The sequence below is a fragment of the Pseudophryne corroboree genome, chromosome 5 (genome assembly GCF_028390025.1).
Source record: "Pseudophryne corroboree isolate aPseCor3 chromosome 5, aPseCor3.hap2, whole genome shotgun sequence".
NCBI classification, from domain to species: Eukaryota; Metazoa; Chordata; class Amphibia; order Anura; family Myobatrachidae; genus Pseudophryne; species Pseudophryne corroboree.
Window position 1 is genome coordinate 705234948 of NC_086448.1, and position 20450 is coordinate 705255397.

At 45.4% G+C, this 20450-nt stretch overlaps 1 protein-coding gene across 1 annotated transcript in view; it reads left to right on the forward strand.

Annotated features, from left to right (window-relative positions):
- Positions 1-20450, forward strand: part of KCNB2 (potassium voltage-gated channel subfamily B member 2) — a 387610-nt gene that overhangs the window by 11542 nt on the left and 355618 nt on the right. The window contains exon 2 of the mRNA XM_063923916.1: positions 9752-10447. Within this exon, the coding sequence (XP_063779986.1) occupies positions 9869-10447 (579 nt within the window). The 5' untranslated portion in view covers positions 9752-9868. The remainder of the gene's footprint in view (positions 1-9751; positions 10448-20450) is intronic.

Here is a 20450-nt window from a genome sequence, read left to right on the forward strand (position 1 = left end):
ATAACAATATAATCATAAAACAATATGCAAGCGTGACAGACATTGAGTCTGAGGAGATGACAAACACAATTTAGTCGGAAACCTTGTTTATCTGCCAGTGTGTCAGGGAACTGTGGAGACAAATGGATGAAACCCACCTGAACATGGGGAGAACATCCAAACTTCACAAATATCCTCCTGGTCAGAACTAAAACCAGGGTAACAGCACAAGGGTGCATCCAGATATCTTTCTGCATTCCTGTCACAGTGCTGAGACTGAGCAGCAGTAGTCACCACGGGATCAGTATGAAAAATCGGTGGCTGGGATCCTGGCCGTCAGTATATTGACAGCCGGATCCCGCTACCGGTATGCCGGCGGCGGGCCAAGCGCTGAAAAGCTCCTTTGGTTATATTCTCCCTCTATGGGTGTCGTGGACGGTATCCGGTCAGATGGTCGACAGTGTTAAGGTTGAGACTCATTAGGTCGACCACTATTGGTCGACATTGACATGGTCGACATTGACATGGTCAACATGGACTAATGGTCGACACATGAAAATGGTCGACACACGAAAGGTCGCCACATGAAAAGGTCGACATGAGTTTTTCACTTTTTTTTTCTTTTGTGGAACTTTTTCATACTTTACGAGTCACGTGGACTACGATTGGGAACGGTAACTTGTGCCGAGCGCAGCGGTAGCGGAGCGAGGAACCTTGCCCGAAGCATGGCTAGCGAAGCAAGGAAATGACACCCAAAAAAGTAAAAAAATCACGTTTTCATGTGTCGACCTTCCACGTGTCGACCATTTCCATGTGTCAACCATTAGTCCATGTCGACAATGTCAATGTCGACCATTAGTGGTCGACTTAATGAGTGTCGACCTTAACACTGTCGACCATTCACACCGGAACCTCGTAGACACCCATAGAGGAAGGAAAGCCTGTGGTGCTGGGATTCCAGCATCAGTATTTCACGGCTAGTCGGGATTCCCGCGTCGGCATTGTGACCTCCAGGATCCCGACTAGCGGTATTGTACCCGCTTCCCACCATCTTGTGTAGCTTTCTTATGATGTGTTGTGTAGTAAATTTATGTATCACGTTATGTACTTATTTCTGGGCAAGTTTATAGATAAAGTTTCCGGACTTGAAGAGGTTAATCGCTATGTAATTACGATTGTATATCTGTCATTCCATAAAAACAACAAATTGGTGTCTATGTTTGGTGCTAAGAGGCAGAAGGAACCATTGCTTCAGGCACAGAGAAACATAGTGCATCATTAAACACCGTCTATGTCACTCTACCTGCAGCACAAAAACTGTTCTCAGGCTTCTCATTAGGATTATGCACCATAATGGTGCCTGGGGGTAAAACATAAATGAGGAGATGTGTCAAACCTTGGAGAGAGTGGGGAGAGATAAAGTACCAAACAATCAGTACTCATGGGTCTATTCATGAAGCAGCGAAAAGTGTGGAGAAGTGAGCCAGTGGAGAAGTTGCCCATGGCAGCCAATCAGCATTGAAGTAACAGTTATCATTTGCATACTATAAAGTTATACAGAGCAGATGATTGGTTGCCATGGGCCACTTCTCCACTGGCTCACTTCTCCACACTTTTCACTGCTTCATGAATAGACCCCTTTATCTCCCAGGTTTGTTACATCTACCCCACCGTTTGTAATAACTTGTCCTATGGAGAATATGGTATATACCATACCCTGTGTCGGACTGGGACATGAAGAGCCCACCAGGGAGATCCAGTGATAGGGGCCCATACTTAGGGGTGTAACCAGCCTACAAAGGGGGTGTCGCCAGCCTCCACAGAGGCTTGAAATACACAATAGTTTAGTGCAGTGTAATGCAACATATCTACCATGTATAAACAAGTGCAGAGTCTGTAACCTGATCCCTAGAGGAAGAAGTGGGCCCTCAGGCAGTGGGGCCTACCGGTGGTTTCCCTGGTACCCCTGTGGGCCAGTCCGACCCTGACCATACCTATCTACTTTTCCCATATGTCCAGGAGACCAATGATTTTTGTGACTTCTCCCAAACTCTCAAGAGAGTGGGCCGGCTTCCTGCATCCGGCCCACTTCATCGTTTGAAGAAATGCTCTGCGTCACTGTGCGCCACTCCTACCCACTGCACAATGTGCCGTTGGGACGAGGCCAAGATGATAGAATTGAGTGCACCACACATGCCTCCTGTACCCTCCCATCTGGGATCTCCCAGAGGCCACCAGCAAAAAATTGCCAAATATGAAATATACTACACACACCTAAGGCCAAGTCTGATCGGGCCCATAATCAAGACAGGAACTTGCATTACCATTAGGCTCAGTTAAACTTGAAAACTACTTGTATACAGTAATTTAGTAAAAGTCACATCCTTGCCAAGAATTGATCTGCTGTCAGAGAAATACATGATAATACACTAATGAGTTTATAATTTGTGCAGCAGTCAGTCTCTAGGCCTTCTCTTGGCAGTTCTAAAGTACAATTTGAATCTATTTACATATTACAGATTTTTTTCAGTTTGCACTGAAACCATCTTGTATCTGCCCACAAATGTCTTTTGAAGTCTACTAAGGCAATAACCTCTTACACTGAAATATTGTAGCATGAAAACATGATGAGGCCAGAGTAAAAGTACGCACTGAAACTATTACAAAGCGCTGCCATCCAGGGACAAAGGCAAATTTTGCCAAAAGTCATTAGCAATAAAGCAAAGGCACCATTTTAGGATGTTGTTTGGAAAAGACCGTACAGATGTATTTCTGTCATAAATATACACAAGCAGATAATTACCATAGCTGACGCTGTGGTCAGAGTACACAATTTACTACAGTATTAAACATTATGATGTGGTTGCAGAATATAACAGCACAAAGAAGAAAAAAAAATATAGGACTAATTAAAATATTATTATTATTATTATTATTATTCATACTTTCTTACTTTTTCCTCCTCCTCCTCCTCCTCCTCTCTGGGAAAAGCCTGTAGAGGAGATACAGGTAATCAGTCTTGGGACCAGGCTATTTACATAACTGAATTTCATAATTTTGGCCCCGCTCCCTCCCTACAGACCTGCGATTCCCTGCATTATTATTATTATTATTATTATTATTATTCATACCTTCTTACTTTTTTCCTCCTCCTCCTCCTCTCTGGGAAAAGCCTGGAGAGGAAATACAGGTAATCAGTCTGGGGACAAGGCTATTTACATCATTGAATTTCATAATTTTGGCCCCGCCCCTTCCCTACAGATTGGCGATTCCCTGTATTATTTCCCCATCCTGCCCAATTCACTAGGAATATTAGGGTTCCAAAATGGAATGTAGTCTACATCCGTCTAGAATAGATGATGGTCCAAAATGCTTGTCAAGCAAACTATTAATTGTTCTGGCCTTAGCAGATAGGTATTACAACTACTCATTATGTGTAAGAACATGACAATAGGTAGTAATACCTCCTTTGTTTTGTTAAGTAATGTAAAATACCATAGTTCCCATGTTCCGAAATGGGGACTGTGGTCTGGAGTTATTTACCAAGCTTGACCCCATTAGCCAAATGTATTTTCAGTTGGCATCACCGATTTTAGCCTACGGACTATATTTAACTTGGTGCAGAACTGGCAGTCCTTCATTCCGGATTGCGGCACCGGCATTGCAATCCATGTCGGGATCCCGTCACCTCTTTTCAGAAGCTCTGTTTCAAATTGAGTTCAGTAATAAATAGTCACATGAATTAATCTGTTCTTACTGACATTCGCATATAATAAGGGTCTGGTTATGATGGGCCGACATTGACCATTTTTTATGGAGGCATGGACCATATTTGTGTTGACCATCTGTATTTGCATGATTTATTTGTCATTTAGATTTTTTTCAGATTTTTTTTATCTGTTATCATTAAATTTTATATATATATATATATATATATATATATATATATATATATACAGGTTGAGTCTCCCTTATCCAAAATGCTTGGGACCAGAGGTATTTTGGATATGGGATTTTTCCGTATTTTGGAATAATTGCATACCACAATGATATATCATGGGGATGGGACCTAAATCTAAGCGCAGAATGCATTTATGTTTCATATACACCTCATACACACAGCCTGAAGGTACTTTTAGCCAATATTTTTTATAACTTTGTGCATTAAACAAAGTGTGTGTACATTCACACAATTCATTTATGTTTCATATACACCTTATATACACAGCCTGAAGGTCATTTAATACAATATTCTTAATAACTGTGTGTATTAAACAAAGTTTGTGTACATTGAGCCATCAAAAAACAAAGGTTTCACTATCTCACTCTCACTCAAAAAAGTCCGTATTTCGGAATATTCCGAATTTCGGAATATTTGGATATGGGATACTCAACCTGTATATATATATATATATATATATATATATATATATATATTTATATACACTGCTCAAAAAAATAAAGGGAACACTAAAATAACACATCCTAGCAGTGGCGTGCGGTGAGGTCAGAGGCTGGTGAGGCACTACAGCCATAATGTCCACCGGATTCTGACGATGACCCCTACCGCCGTCGAGCCAATGCCCGCTACTGCCTCTGAGCCGATGCCTGCTGCCACCGCCAATGGCTTACAAACTTGCCCACCATCAACTGACCCAGCCCTCCGCCACTAATTTGCATCTCAATCCGATGCCGCCAATGCCCACTGCCTGCCTGCTCATCATACTTGTGATATATTGTACATTTTTATAGAAAAAAAATAAAAATTAGTGTTTGGGCCTGGGAAGGGAGTGGGAGGAGGACATAAATGCAATTTTGTTGTCCAGGGCTTCTATTAACTTATGGAGAAGGGTCTGAATGGGTTAAAAAAAAAAAAAAATGTGTGAAGTCCCCCTTCCTAAGTATAACCAGCCTCGGGCTCCTTGAGCCGGTCCTGGTTGTTTAAATACTGGGGAAAAATTGGACAGGGGTTCCCCGTATTTAGACAACCAGCACCGGGCTCTTAGACCAGTCCTGGTTCCAAAAATACGGGGGGGACAAAAGATGTAGGGGTCCCCCGTATTTTTAAAACCAGCACCGGGCTCCACTAGCCAGGGACATAATGCCACAGCCGGGGGACACATTTATGTAGGTCCCTGCGGCCGTGTCATTACCCCCCCAACTAATCACCCCTGGCCGGGGTTCCCTGGAGGAGTGGGGACCCCTTAAATCAAGGGGTCCCTCCCTCCAGGCACCCAAGGGCCAGAGGTGAAGCCCGAGGCTGTCCCCAGCACCCCTGGGCGGTGGGTGCCGGGCTGATAGCCATAAGTGTGTAAAAAAAAGAATATTTTTGTTGTTGTGGAACTACAAGGCCCAGCAAGCCTCCCCCGCTTGCTGGTACTTGGAGAACCTCAAGTACCAGCATGCGGGGAAATAATGGGCCCGTTGGTACCTGTAGTTCTACAACAACAAAAAATACCCAAATAAAAACACAACACACACACCGTGAAAGTAAAAATTTATTAAAACACACTTACACACTCACACATACTTACCTACATCCCACGCCGGTCACGTCCACTTGTCCATGTAGAATCCAATAGGTGGTTCCTGTAAAAATGAGAGAGAGATTACTTACCTACATCCCACGCCGGTCACGTCCACTTGTCCAGTAGAATCCAATAGGGCCGGTACCTGTAAAAATGAAAATTATACTTACAAAGTTATCCACAGGAGGAGAGAGAGAGAGAAATAGAGAGAAATTAATGAATATTATTCACTCGCTGACGCGGAAGGACGTTAGCACAGACGGGAGAGTGTTGCTGCTGGCTGGGAGGATGGAGCAGGCGCCCCCAATAGTTGTGAGCCCAGTAGCTGTGCCCCCAGTAGCAGTGCCCCAAGTAGTTGTGACCCCTGTAGTTGTGCCCCTTGTAGCTGTGCCCCCTGTAGCTGTGCCCCCAATAGCTGTGCCCCGAGTAGTTGTGCCCCAAGTCGCTGTGCCCCCTGTAGCTTTGCCCCCGGTAGCTGTGCCCCTTGTAGTTGTGCCCCCTAATGCTGTGCCCCCAGTAGCTGTGCCGCTTGTGGCTGTGCCCCCAGTAGTTGTGATCCCTGTAACTGTGCCCCCACTAGCTGTGCCCCCTGTGGCTGTGCCCCCAGTAGTTGTGACCCCTGTAATTGTGCCCCTTGTAGCTGCGCCCCCAGTCGCTGTGCCCCCAGTAGCTGTGCCCCCTGTAGCTTTGGCCCCAGTAGCTGTGCCCCCAGTAGTTGTAACCCCTGTAATTGTGCCCCCAGTAGCGTACCCCTTGTGGCTGTGCCCCCAGTAGTTGTGACCCCTGTAACTGTGCCCCTTGTGGCTGTGCCCCCAGTAGTTGTGACCCCTGTAATTGTGCCCCTTGTAGCTGCGCCCCCAGTCGCTGTGCCCCTTGTAGCTGTGCCCCCAGTTGCTGTGCCCCTTGTAGTTGTGCCCCCAGTTGCTGTGCCCCTTGTAGTTGTGCCCCCAGTTGCTGTGCCCCTTGTAGTGGTGCCCCATTGCTGTGCCCCTTGTAGTGGTGACCCCAGTTGCTGTGCCCCTTGTAGTGGTGCCCCCAGTTGCTGTGCCCCTTGTAGTGGTGCCCCCAGTTGCTGTGCCCCTTGTAGTGGTGCCCCCAGTTGCTGTGCCCCTTGTAGTCTTGCCCCCAGTTGCTGTGCCCCAAAGTTGCTGTGCCCCTTGTAGTGGTGCCCCCACTTGCTGTGCCCCTTGTAGTTGTGCCCCCACTTGCTGTGCCCCTTGTAGTGGTGCCCCCACTTGCTGTGCCCCTTGTAGTTGTGCCCCCACTTGCTGTGCCCCTTGTAGTGGTGCCCCCACTTGCTGTGCCCCTTGTAGTTGTGCCCCCAACACAAACACATAAAAAAAAAATACACACACACACACACACACACAATACTTACCGATCCTGCAGCGCTGTCCTCCGTCTCTGGCCGCCGGCTCCTTACTACTATGGGAGAGACGTCATGACTCATGACGTCTCTGCCTTAGTAGCGCCGCTCAGACACCAGGGGTCAATTATGACCTCTGGTGTCAGTCAGCGGCGCTGGCTGCAGCGGGCGCCCACACAGCCCACGGCGCCTGCTGCAGCCAGGAAGAGGGATCGCTAGTGATTGGACAGCGGATCCAGCACTGGATCCGCTGGGCCAATCACATCTGGGGCAGTGACAGGGGCATGCATTCATCGGGGCTGAATGCACGCCCCTGTCATTGAGGCACCTGTAGTGGTGCCGCTTCTCCATTCTTTTTCAATGGGCTTTCACAGCCCATTGCTGCACCCTGCCCGCCCCCCGCTGCCCGGACTTTAATGTTAGCAGCGGGAGGCACCTCTCCCGCTGCCTCCCACCCTAACATGCAGCCACAGTAATAGGGGAAAAATGATTCTAATAATAAAAGAAGATATTTATCACAGACTCTGTGATAAATATCTTCTTTTTATTATTTCAATCATTATGACAGGGGAGGCACTGCCTCCCCTGCACCCCTGACTGCACGTCCCTGCATCCTAGATCTGAATGAATGAAATATTTTTATTAAATACTTTGTTCTTTACATAGTTGAATGTGCTGACAACAAAATCACACAAAAATTATCAATGGAAATCAAATTTATTAACCCATGGAGGTCTGGATTTGGAGTCACACTCAAAATTAAAGTGGAAAAACACGCTACAGGCTGATCCAACTTTGATGTAATGTCCTTAAAACAAGTCAAAATGAGGCTCAGTAGTGTGTGTGGCCTCCACGTGCCTGTATGACCTCCCTACAACCCACACAAGTGGCTCAGGTAGTGCAGCTCATCCAGGATGGCACATCAATGCGAGCTGTGGCAAGAAGGTTTGCTGTGTCTGTCAGCGTAGTGTCCAGAGCATGGAGGCGGTACCAGGAGACAGGCCAGTACATCAGGAGACGTGGAGGAGGCCGTAGGAGGGCAACAACCCAGCAACAGGACCGCTACCTCCGCCTTTGTGCAAGGAGGAACAGGAGGAGCACTGCCCGAGCAGTTCACTGTTCCAATACAATCAAATAAAGTGCATAGTGGAAATCACCAACGTTTCAGCACCACTAGGGTGTTTTTTTCAAGGTGCTATGCTGCCAACGCACTTTGCCCAGGGTTGGCAGCATAGCACCTTGAAAAAAACACCCTAGTGGTGTTGAAACGTTGGTGATTTCCACTATGCACTTTATTTAATTGTTTCTGCTGTAAACCTTTTTTGAATGTAATACACATCTACTGAGCTGCAAAGCCCGAGGAGTGCTACCTGGTTATTTCAAAGCAATTGGAGTACTGAGCTAAAGGTACCCCAGGGAACCCATATACTGTATGTATGTATGTATGTATGTATGTATGTATGTATGTGTGTATATATATATTCAATATTCAAAATATATATATATTTTTTTAATATACAGTAAAAGATGTAAATAGCAAACAAATTTCTAAGGAGTTGTGGGTTTTGATTAATAGTAAATAATGCCCCACCAAAAAATTTTGCATCTATATGAGCTATGGCTGTACTTATGCTAAACCTCAAGGTTTTTTGTCTTTATTCATTTACATCTAACTGTAAATCTCAATTCTTGGTATATTATGGGAATATTGATATACCTTTAATGTTTCCCACCCATGTGTGTGTAGGTTGTGTTTATTTTAAAGGGATCTGTCTTTGTGTTCAGGGGCAGCAACTAACACCCTTATTATACAAAGGAAAAATTCTGGGTTATTGCTGGGTCGACTCGGATCGGCCCTCATTGTAAACGGCTCACAAAAATATAACCCGGGTCAACTTACCTGACAATCCTACCCGGGTCTCGACCTGGGCTGACCACGTGTAGAACCTGTGGTGAAGGGCAGTGTAAATGGGTAACTTGGGTGGTCATTCCGAGTTGTTCGCTCGTTGCCGATTTTCTCTATATTGCGATTAGTCGCTTACTGCGCATGCGCAAGGTTCGCAGAGCGCATGCGCTTAGTTATTTTACACAAAAGTAAGGTATTTTACTCACGGCATAACGAGGATTTTTCATCGTTCTGGTGATCGGAGTGTGATTGACAGGAAGTGGGTGTTTCTGGGTGGAAACTGGCCGTTTTCTGGGCGTGTGCGAAAAAACGCTGGCGTTTCTGGAAAAAACGCGGGAGTGTCTGAAGAAACGGGGGAGTGTCTGGGCGAACGCTGGGTGTGTTTGTGACGTCAAACCAGGAACGAAACTGACTGAACTGATCGCAATGGCTGAGTAAGTCTGGAGCTACTCAGAAACTGCTAAGAATTTTCTATTCGCAATTCTGCTAATCTTTCGTTCGCAATTCTGCTAAGCTAAGATACACTCCCAGAGGGCGGCGGCTTAACGTGTGCAATGCTGCTAAAAGCAGCTAGCGAGCGAACAACTCGGAATGAGGGCCACGGGTCATCAGACCTGGGACCTGTGTACAGCAATGGGAGAGCCCATACCTCCCAATGGCAACCACCTGGGGGTGGTCGGGAGGTTGGGGGACAGAGTGCACACAGTCTCTGCCTCTGACAGCAGCGGTGACGGGGTAAAGGTGAATGGATTCCGCACGCATGAGTTCGGAGTCCATACACTGCACAGAGATGGAGGTTGGGGGCAGCCCAGCAAATGCCAGAGTGCTGGGGTTGCCCACCAGCGTGACGTAAGCACAATACAGGTTACATGCAATAAAACGCATTGCAAACATCAATATGTACATAGTTTTCTGTGGTATTTTTCCTCTCTATGAAACTGTCACATTAATATACCCTTCTGTATATTTCAGCTTGAAGAGAGGGCCTCTGTCTGATCTGGAACCTGCCTGAATTTTGACAAATCTCCTCTGTATTCCCCATGACAGCCAACTCCAAGAAGCTCCACTAAGTCCTGTCTTATACGCAAAATGGCAGAAAAAGCTCCACCTGGACTGAATCGGAAGTCGTCAAGATCAACTCTCTCCCTTCCCCCAGAGCCGGTGGAGATAATTAGAAGTAAAGCATGTTCACGCAGAGTGAAAATAAATGTAGGAGGCCTCAACCATGAGGTCTTATGGAGGACTTTAGACCGTCTGCCAAGGACTAGATTAGGGAAACTGAGAGACTGCAACACACATGAAACACTCCTGGAAGTCTGCGATGACTATACCCTAAATGAGAACGAGTATTTTTTTGACAGACATCCAGGAGCTTTTACTTCCATTTTAAATTTCTATAGGACAGGGAAGTTGCATATGATGGAGGAGATGTGTGCGCTGTCGTTTGGCCAGGAGCTGGACTATTGGGGAATTGATGAAATATATTTGGAGTCTTGCTGCCAGGCCAGATACCATCAGAAGAAAGAACAGATGAACGAGGAGCTGAGGCGAGAGGCAGAGACTTTGAGAGAGAGAGAAGGAGAAGAATTTGATAATACATGCTGCCCGGAGAAACGGAAAAAGCTTTGGGACTTACTGGAGAAGCCAAATTCATCAGTAGCTGCTAAGGTAAGTTCTACCATAAAATGCAAGATCAGTCTTTGTTTGGTGTTACGCATGTGTAGAGATAGTACTTTTTCTGTCTATTCGTGAAGCAGATATGGTTGGTCATGCTTAAAGAGCTAGTGGTGAAATGACTTACAGTTTACTTATTAAGGGTTAAACTTTTACAGATTTCTCCTCACAGTAACTTTTTATTTGGTTTATATAAATGTATTGTTGTATATGTGATTGTCTTTTTCAAGCTGATTTCTTTGTCTTGTTTTAAGAACCAGTGTGGCTGATGTTGACTTAGTAGCCTCATCTCTACCCCCAGGGTTGGACTAGCCCACAGGGGTACAGGGGAAACACTCGGTGAACCCCACCACCTCCTTTAGAGATCAGGTTCCAGACTGTGCACTTAAATTATGCATATGTTACCTTATACCTCACAGGACTACGGTGGATTTTGTACAGTGCATTGCTGCTATTAATCTGGCACATTATCATGATGCACTAGCAGTATTTACTATATATATATATTTATCAAGGGGTCCAGGCCATGTACTCCATACTTGCCTACCTGACCCTCTCCATGAGGGAGAAAATGCTCTGTTCCTGGACTTTCCTGGTAATGTGTGATTGCCATCACCTGTGGTGAAACACCTTTCTTATCAATTGACTAGCTCACCACAGGTGATGGCAATCATACATTACCAGGAAAGTACAGGAACAGAGCATTTTCTCCCTCATGGAGAGGGTCAGGTAGGCAAGTATGATGTACTCTCTAATGGTTATCCAAAGCACACCTGCTCTGTAGACTGGCCACACCCCTAAACATGGGTCCCTGCCACTGCATTCCCCCAGTGGGCTCTTCATGCCCCAGTCCGACACTTTCTACCCCCTTCCAAATCAATTTTTCTTGTATTGAAAAGAATTGTCTCTGCGCGAGAGGCTTTACTGCTGATTATTGCTCCATAACTACTCAGTACTGAAATGATACCCAGAAACCTATTTTTTTTAATGAAGTAATAGCTGGTCTTTTATAGCAAATACATTTCATGTAAAGTTCCACTAATTCTGCTAAATAATTATGCTAAAGGGCATTTTTTTTTAAAGACCCAGAAAAAAACCCCAAAATAAGGAGATTGTCATGTAATGTATGCATTTACTTTGAAAAAAAAAGACATTGAGCTCCGAAAGAGGTTTTTGAAATTACTGGGGATATTAATTAATTTCATTCCACATCTACTTGGTAGAATTGATATACTACTAATTTTACTCATTTAATTGACTGCCTGTTCTCACTGCAGCTCATTAGTCTATGAAAGAGAATAAGGATTTGACATACACGGCCACTAAGTTGTAAATAACGGAGTCTGTATTGAGCCTGTATTTTATCAAGTAGTAGGATTGCTGATGGGTTTGTCAGCTAGGTGCCAAATAAACCTTATTTCCTTGATGAACGTCATGCTGTATCTGATTTTCAGCACCTACTTTACTTGCCTAATGGGAACGTTATTGTGCAAGCTTTTCAAAAATGTTCTTCACTCAGAGCTATGTAAATAAATATTTGAGTTATTGTCAATCTCTGTAAGAGAGTCTGGGTGTTCTGGAGACACTAAGCATTTACTTGCAATGTTATAGTCACTGTTATTTTCCAACTACAGCTCAAATAGGAATGTGATATCCTCTTCATGGAGTGTAAAATTGCAAATGAACGATAGAAAGGCGTATTTTCCTGCCAAAGGGATGTTGGAACGGGTCCTTAGTCAGGGCTAGAGGAAGGTGTATGTTGCCTGAATAGGGACTGCAATGAAGAAGCATTATTATACTGTACATTGGGCTGTGGATGACGAGTGAGAGTCGGCCCATGACCTTGTACTAAATCTGCAAAGGGAAGCAGGGAAAATTTAATTATTCAACATCAGCAGGGCGGCAGCAGAGAGTATTTTTTTATATATATATATATATATATATATATATATACTAGAGATGTGCACCGGAAATTTTTCGGGTTTTGTGTTTTGGTTTTGGATTCGGTTCCGCGGCCGTGTTTTGGATTCGGACGCGTTTTGGCAAAACCTCCCTGAAAATTTTTTGTCGGGTTCGGGTGTGTTTTGGATTCAAGTGTTTTTTTTTACAAAAAAAACCCTCAAATACAGCTTAAATCATAGAATTTGGGGGTAATTTTGATCCCATAGTATTATTAACCTCAATAACCACAATTTCCACTCATTTCCAGTCTATTCTGAACACCTCACACCTCACAATATTATTTTTAGTCCTAAAATTTGCACCAAGGTCGCTGGATGACTAAGCTAAGCGACCCAAGTGGCCGGCACAAACACCTGGCCCATCTAGGAGTGGCACTGCAGTGTCAGACAGGATGGCACTTAAAAAAATTAGCCCCAAACATCACATGATGCAAAGATAAATTAATAAAAAAAGAGGTGCAAGATGGAATTGTCCTTGGGCCCTCCCACCCACCCTTATGTTGTATAAACAGGACATGCACACTTTAACAAACCCATCATTTCAGCGACAGGGTCTGCCACATGACTGTGGCTGAAATGACTGGTTGGTTTGGGCCCCCACCAAAAAAGAAGCAATCAATCTCTCCTTGCACAAACTGGCTCTACAGAGGCAAGATGTCCACCTCCTCCTCTGATTCATCATCCTTTTCACTGTGTACATCCCCCTCCTCACAGAGTATTAATTCGTCCCCACTGGAATCCACCATCTCAGGTCCCTGTGTACTTCCTGGAGGCAATTGCTGGTGAATGTCTCCATGGAGGAATTAATTATAATTCATTTTGATGAACATCATCTTCTCCACATTTTGTGGAAGTAACCTCGTACGCCGATCGCTGACAAGGTGACCGGCTGCACTAAACACTCTTTTCGTAGTACACACTGGAGGGGGGGCAACTTAGGTAAAGTAAAGCTAGTTTGTGGCTTTGTGCAAGGGCATCCAAATTGCCTCTTTTTCTTGCCAGTATACGTACGGACTGTCTGACGTGCCTACTTGGATGCTGTCACTCATATAATCCTCCACCATTCTTTCAATGGTGACAGAATCATATGCAGTGACAGCAGACGACATGTCAGTAATCGTTGGCAGATCCTTCAGTCCGGACCAGATGTCAGCACTTGCTCCTGACTGCCCTGCATCACCGCCAGCGGGTGGTTTTGAAAATCTGATCCTTTTCCTGGCAGCTCCAGTGGCGGGAGAAAATGAAGGAGGAGCTGTTGGCGTGTCACGTTCCGCTTGACTTGACAAGTGTCTCACCAGCAGGTCTTTGAACATCTGGAGACTTGTGTCTGCTGGAAAGAGAGATACAACGTAGGCTTTAAACCTAGGATCGAGCACGGTGGCCAAAATGTAGTGCTCTGATTTCAACAGATTGACCACCCGTGAATCCTGGTTAAGCGAATGAAGGGCTCCATCCACAAGTCCCACATGCCTAGCGGAATCGCTCCGTTTTAGCTCCTCCTTCAATCTCTACAGCTGCTTCTGCAAAAGCCTGATGAGGGGAATGACTTGACTCAGGCTGGCAGTGTCTGAACTGACTTCACGTGTGGCAAGTTGAAAGGGTTGCAGAACCTTGCACAACGTTGAAATCATTCTCCACTGCGCTTGAGTCAGGTGCATTCCACCTCCTTTGCCTATATCGTAGTTAGGTGTATAGGCTTGAATGGCCTTTTGCTGCTCCTCCATCCTCTGAAGCATATAGAGGGTTAAATTCCACCACGTTACCACCTCTTGCTTCAGCTGATGGCGGGGCAGGTTCAGGAGTGTTTGCTGCTGCTCCAGTCTTCGGCACGTGGTGGCTGAATGCCGAAAGTGGGCCGCAATTCTTCTGGCCACCGATAGCATCTCTTGCACGCCCCTGTCGTTTTTTAAATAATTCTGCACCACCAAATTCAATGTATGTGCAAAACATGGGACGTGCTGGATTTTGCCCAATTGTAATGCACGCACAATATTAGTGGAGTTGTCCGATGTCACAAAAATACCCAGGAGAGTCCAATTGGGGTAAGCCAATCTGCGATGATGTTCCTCAGTATCCGTAAGAGGTTGTCAGCTGTGTGCCTCTTATGGAAAGCGGTGATACAAAGCGTAGCCTGCCTAGAAACGAGTTTGCGTTTGTGAGATGCTGCAACTGGTGCCGCCGCTGCAACGAGTTGGCGTTTGCGAGATGCTGCTACTGGTGCCGCCGCTGCTGCTGTTCTTGCTGCGGAAAGCAATACATCTACCCAGTGGGCTGTCACAGTCATATAGTCCTGAGTCTGTCCTGCTCCACTTGTCCACATGTCCGTGGTTAAGTGGACCCTGGGTACAACTGCATTTTTTAGGACACTGGTGAGTCTTTTTCTGACGTCTGTGTACATTCTCGGTATCGCCTGCCTAGAGAAGTGGAACCTAGATGGTATTTGGTACCGGGGACACACTACCTCAAGAAATTCTCTAATTGCCTGTGAACTAACGGCGGATACCGGACGCACGTCTAACACCAACACAGCTGCCAAGGCCTGAGTTATCGGCTTTGCAACAGGATGACTGCTGTGATATTTCATCTTCCTCGCAAAGGACTGTTGGACAGTCAGTTGCTTACTGGAAGTAGTACAAGTGGTCTTCCGACTTCCCCTCTGGGATGACGATCGACTCCCAGCAGCAACAACAGCAGTGCCAGCAGTAACAACAGCAGCAGTAGGCGTTCCACTCAAGGATCCATCAGAGGAATCCCAGTCAGGAGAGGACTCGTCAGACTTGCCAGTGACATGGCCTGCAGGACTATTGGCGTTCCTGTCTAAGGGGGAAATTGACATTGAGGGAGTTGGTGGTGTGGTTTGCAGGAGCTTGGGTACAAGAGGAAGAAGGGATTTAGTTGTCAGTGGACTGCTTCCGCTGTCACCCAAAGTTTTTGAACCTGTCAATGACTTCTGATGAATGCGCTCCAGGTGACGTTTAAGGGAGGATGTTCGTAGGTGGTTAACGTCCTTACCCCTACTTATTACAGCGTGACAAAGGCAACACACGGCTTGACACCAGTTGTCCGCATTTCTGTTAAAATAATTCCACACCGAAGAGCTGATTTTTTGGGTAATTTGACCAGGCATGTCAATGGCCATATTCATCCCACGGACAACAGGTGCCTGACTTAAACAAACCACCTCACCATCAGATTCCTCCTTGTCAATTTCCTCCTCAGTGCCAGCAACACCCATATCCTCATCCTGATGTACTTCAACAGTGACATCTTCAATTTCAATATCAGTAACTGGACTGTGGGTGCTCCTTCCAGCACTTGCAGGGGGCGTGCAAATGGTGGAAGGCGCCACCTCTCCCCGTCCAGTGTTGGGAAGGTCAGGCATCGCAACCAACATAATTGGACTCTCCTTGGGGATTTGTTATTTAGAAGAATGCATAGTTCTTTGCTGTGCTTTTGCCAGCTTAAGTCTTTTCATTTTTCTAGCGGGAGGATGAGTGTTTCCATCCTCATGTGAAGCTGAACCACTAGCCATGAACATAGGCCAGAGCCTCAGCCGTTTCTTGCCACTCCGTGTCGTAAATGGCATATTGGCAAGTTTACGCTTCTCCTCAGATGCTTTTAATTTAGATTTTTGGGTCATTTTACTGAACTTTTGTTTTTTGGATTTTACATGCTCTCTACTATGACATTGGGCATCGGCCTTGGCAGACGACGTTGATGGCATTTCATCGTCTCGGGCATGACTAGTGGCAGCGGCTTCAGCACGAGGTGGAAGTGAATCTTGATCTTTCCCTATTTTACCCTCCACATTTTTGTTCTCCATCTTTTAATGTGTGGAATTATATGCCAGTAATATATCAATAGCAACGGCCTACTGTACCGTACTGCTATATATATATATATATATATATATATATATATACTGGTGGTCAGCAAAATTCTGCACTGTCCTCGCACAACTACAATGCAGCACAGATATGGATAGTATACTTGACGACACAGAGGTAGAGCAATGGACTACTGTACCGTACTGCTATATATATACTGGTGGTCAGCAAAATTCTGCACTGTCCTCCTACTATATACTGCGCACAACTACAATACAGCACAGATATGGATAGTATACTTGACGACACAGAGGTAGAGCAATGGACTACTGTACCGTACTGCTCTCTCTCTCTCTCTCTCTCTCTCTCTATATATATATATATATATATATATACTGGTGGTCAGCAAAATTCTGCACTGTCCTCCTACTATATACTGCGCACAACTACAATGCAGCACAGATATGGATAGTATACTTGACGACACAGAGGTAGATCAATGGGCTACTGTATTGTACTGCTATATATATCTATATTTATATCTATATATATATATATATATATATATATATATATATATATATTCTGGTGGTCAGCAAAATTCTGCACTGTCCTCCTACTGTATACTGCGCACAACTACAATGCAGCACAGATATGGATAGTATACTTGACGACACAGAGGTAGAGCAATGGACTACTGTACCGTACTGCTATATATATACTGGTGGTCAGAAAAATTCTGCACTGTCCTCCTACTATATACTGCGCACAACTACATTGCAGCAGAGATATGGATAGTATACTTGACGACACAGAGGTAGAGCAATGGACTACTGTACCGTACTGCTATATATATATATATATATATATATACTGGTGGTCAGCAAAATTCTGCACTGTCCTCCTACTATATACTGCGCACAACTAAAATGCAGCACAGATATGGATAGTATACTTGACGACACAGAGGTAGAGCAATGGACTACTGTACCGTACTGCTATATATATATATATATATATACTGGTGGTCAGCAAAATTCTGCACTGTCCTCCTACTACTGCGCACAACTACAATGCAGCACAGATATGGATAGTATACTTGACGACACAGCGGTAGAGCAATGGACTACTGTACCGTACTGCTATCTATATATATATATATATATATATATATATATATATATACTGGTGGTCATCAAAATTCTGCACTGTCCTCCTACTATATACTGCGCACAACTACAATGCAGCACAGATATGGATAGTATACTTGACGACACAGACGTAGAGCAATGGACTGCTGTACCGTACTGCTATATATATATACTGGTGGTCAGCAAAATTCTGCACTGTCCTCCTACTATATACTGCGCACAACTACAATGCACCACAGATATGGAGCGTTTTCAGGCAGAGAACGTAGATATTTGCAGCACACTGAGCACAGATATTTGCAGCACACTGAGCACAGATATTTGCAGCACACTGAACACAGAAACTGAGAGAACGCAGCCACGTCCTCGCTATCATCTCCAATGCACGAGTGAAAATGGCGGCGAAGCGCGGCTCTTTATATGCAATACGAATCTCGTGAGAATACGACAGCGGGATGATGACGTTCGGGCGCGTTCGTGTTAACCAGCAAGGCGGGAAAATCCGAGGCTGGCTCGGACCCGTGTAAACCACGTGAAGTTCGGGGGGGGTTCGGATCTCGAGGAACCGAACCCGCTCATCTCTAATATATACACTGTGTATATATATATAATACTTACAATCACATATCCTGGGGGTATTTATCAGAGCATGGAGAGAGATACACCACTAACCATACAGATTCTAACTCTTATTTTTATACATGTTCTTCAGTCAGTAAAGTCCGGCACCCACAGGGACTGCCTTAGCAATGGCAGTAGCTTCCTATAGGAAGCGCTCCCTGCTAATCACAGCCGAAGAGGCAGTCCTAGGGAGAAGTGTTTTCTCTCCCTGGGACTGCCAGTACAGACTGCAACTAACAGAAAGCACTTCAATGGGAAGCCACTCCCCTGCTATAATGTTAGCCCTATCTGACTTCTAGGAGCTGCAGCAAATGCAGTCCCTAGAAACCTGAGCTGCTTGTCCATTTGTGCGCATATGCGGGATCGTGATCCCACGCTTATATATATTTTAGAACGGCAGACCCCCTGGGACCCCGTTGTAGGAGCCGCTATTAACTTAAGAAGAGTGTAAAATACCCTGTTAAATACATTTTTCTATTGTCATCCAAAGAGAAATCACAAGCCAGAGGAGGCCAGCATCTATATAATAATTGTGTAATGCTGTCTCTTCAATGCACAAGTACCAATGGCTCCCACTACAAGGCTTAGAAGAGGAGAACCAGCCAGTATGGGAGCAGGCGGAGGGGGTCTGGATGGAACTGCAACGGAGGGGGGGTGAACACAGAGCCGTGAAGGGGGTTGCGACGGAGCCGTGCGTGGGTGTGGGAGTACATAGCTGTGACGTGGGGGAGGGGAAGAGAGGGCAGGGACCAGTCAGAGAGGGGTGGAGCTGAGCGTGATATTGCTTGCCTTTTGAAAGTCTCTTTGTAAACTCCTTCCCAAACATGAATTCCATGAAGTCTTCTCTGAATTATATTGTTGTTATCTAGATAGTCTCTAAATTGCTTTTGACAGTGGCACAAAGTAGCAAGTACAGGTTATTCATTACTCTGACAAACATTGGAGTCACCATTGACATGTGCTTAATAGATTAGCCGAACGTATGAATTTTACAATATATGGACTAGGCCAGTGGTTTTCAGCTGTGTGTCTAGGCACCCTGGGGTGCCTCAGGACACTTGCAGGGGTGTCTTGGATTGGTGGTCCAGGACCAATTCAAATTATTTATGGTCAATGTAATAGGCAAAACCAGTGCCGGTGGCTGCCAATCATAAAATATGTGGACAAATAGAATCAAATCTTGTCCTTCACCAAACAATTGAACCTAAGGATGACATATAAACACAATTTATTTAATTTAATATTTCTTTCCAAATTTCTCAATAAGAAACTTTTGGCCCATGAGTGCTGTGAAAAAAATACTGACTTTTAACTTTCCCCCATGAATGAAATAATTTTATCTAGGTAGGTAGCCTACTGTCTGGGAGCATATTATAATTCTAGATGAATTCGCTAAGATTTTTCTCGTCTTAACTTCCAGTATACATAAGCTTACCTTACTATAACTTCAAAACCCCTGTTGTTGTTTTTTCTCTCTTCCACCCCACTGTGTGCTTTTCCTGTAATGTTTACCTCCACTGATTGCACACCCTGCCATTGCGCCCTACATACATCATACTACTACACAAGCGTTAGTTTTCCCATATATGCACTGGGCCCTTGTATGGCTCACCTCCCACAGTGTAACCTTCGAAGTGCGCCCAACATGGCTGCCTCATCTGGTGCGCTTGTGGATGGGATGAAAAAATACATGGACCTGGTGGTTTTTTTTAGAACCTCACTCTGAACTTTAGAACTCTGAAATCAACCCCATTTTGTGTTATCTCTTCTAGGAGTAGACTATTCTACCCTGGGTAATTCTACGCTGTGGGCCCAAGATGGCTGCAGCACCTGGTACCTTGGTGAGGGTGGAATACACAACCCTTAGAAGTTATTACCCAAAATGCCTACACCAATCCTGTATTATGCTTCTGTGTGCTTAAGGTTTTCTTTTATGTCTGTGTGGCTTATCTATTGCTGTACTACTTAAATCTTCTGTATTATGGGGGTCATTCCAAGTTGATCGTAGCTGTGCTAAATTTAGCACAGCTACGATCATGAACTCAGACATGCGGGGGACGCCCAGCACAGGGCCAGCCCGCCCCGCATGTCTGTGCCACACACCCCTGCTGAAGTGCAAAGGCATCGCACAGCGGCGATGCCTTTGCACTTCAAGAGTTGCTCCCGGCCAGCGCAGCTTTAGCGTGCTGGCCGGGAGCTACTCATCACTCCATGGCCCGCAGTGACTGCGTGTGATGTCACGCAGCCGCTGCTGGCCACTCCCTGCACGGTCCGGCCACGCCTGCGTTTGGCCGCCGTTTCGCCGCCTCCCACCCATTGACCGCCTCTGCCTGTCAATCAGGCAGAGGCGATCGTAGTGCAGCGACGGGCGGCCATGCGCAGTTCTGACCCGATCGCTACGCTGCGAAGAACTGCAGGGTGCGATTTGGTCAGAATG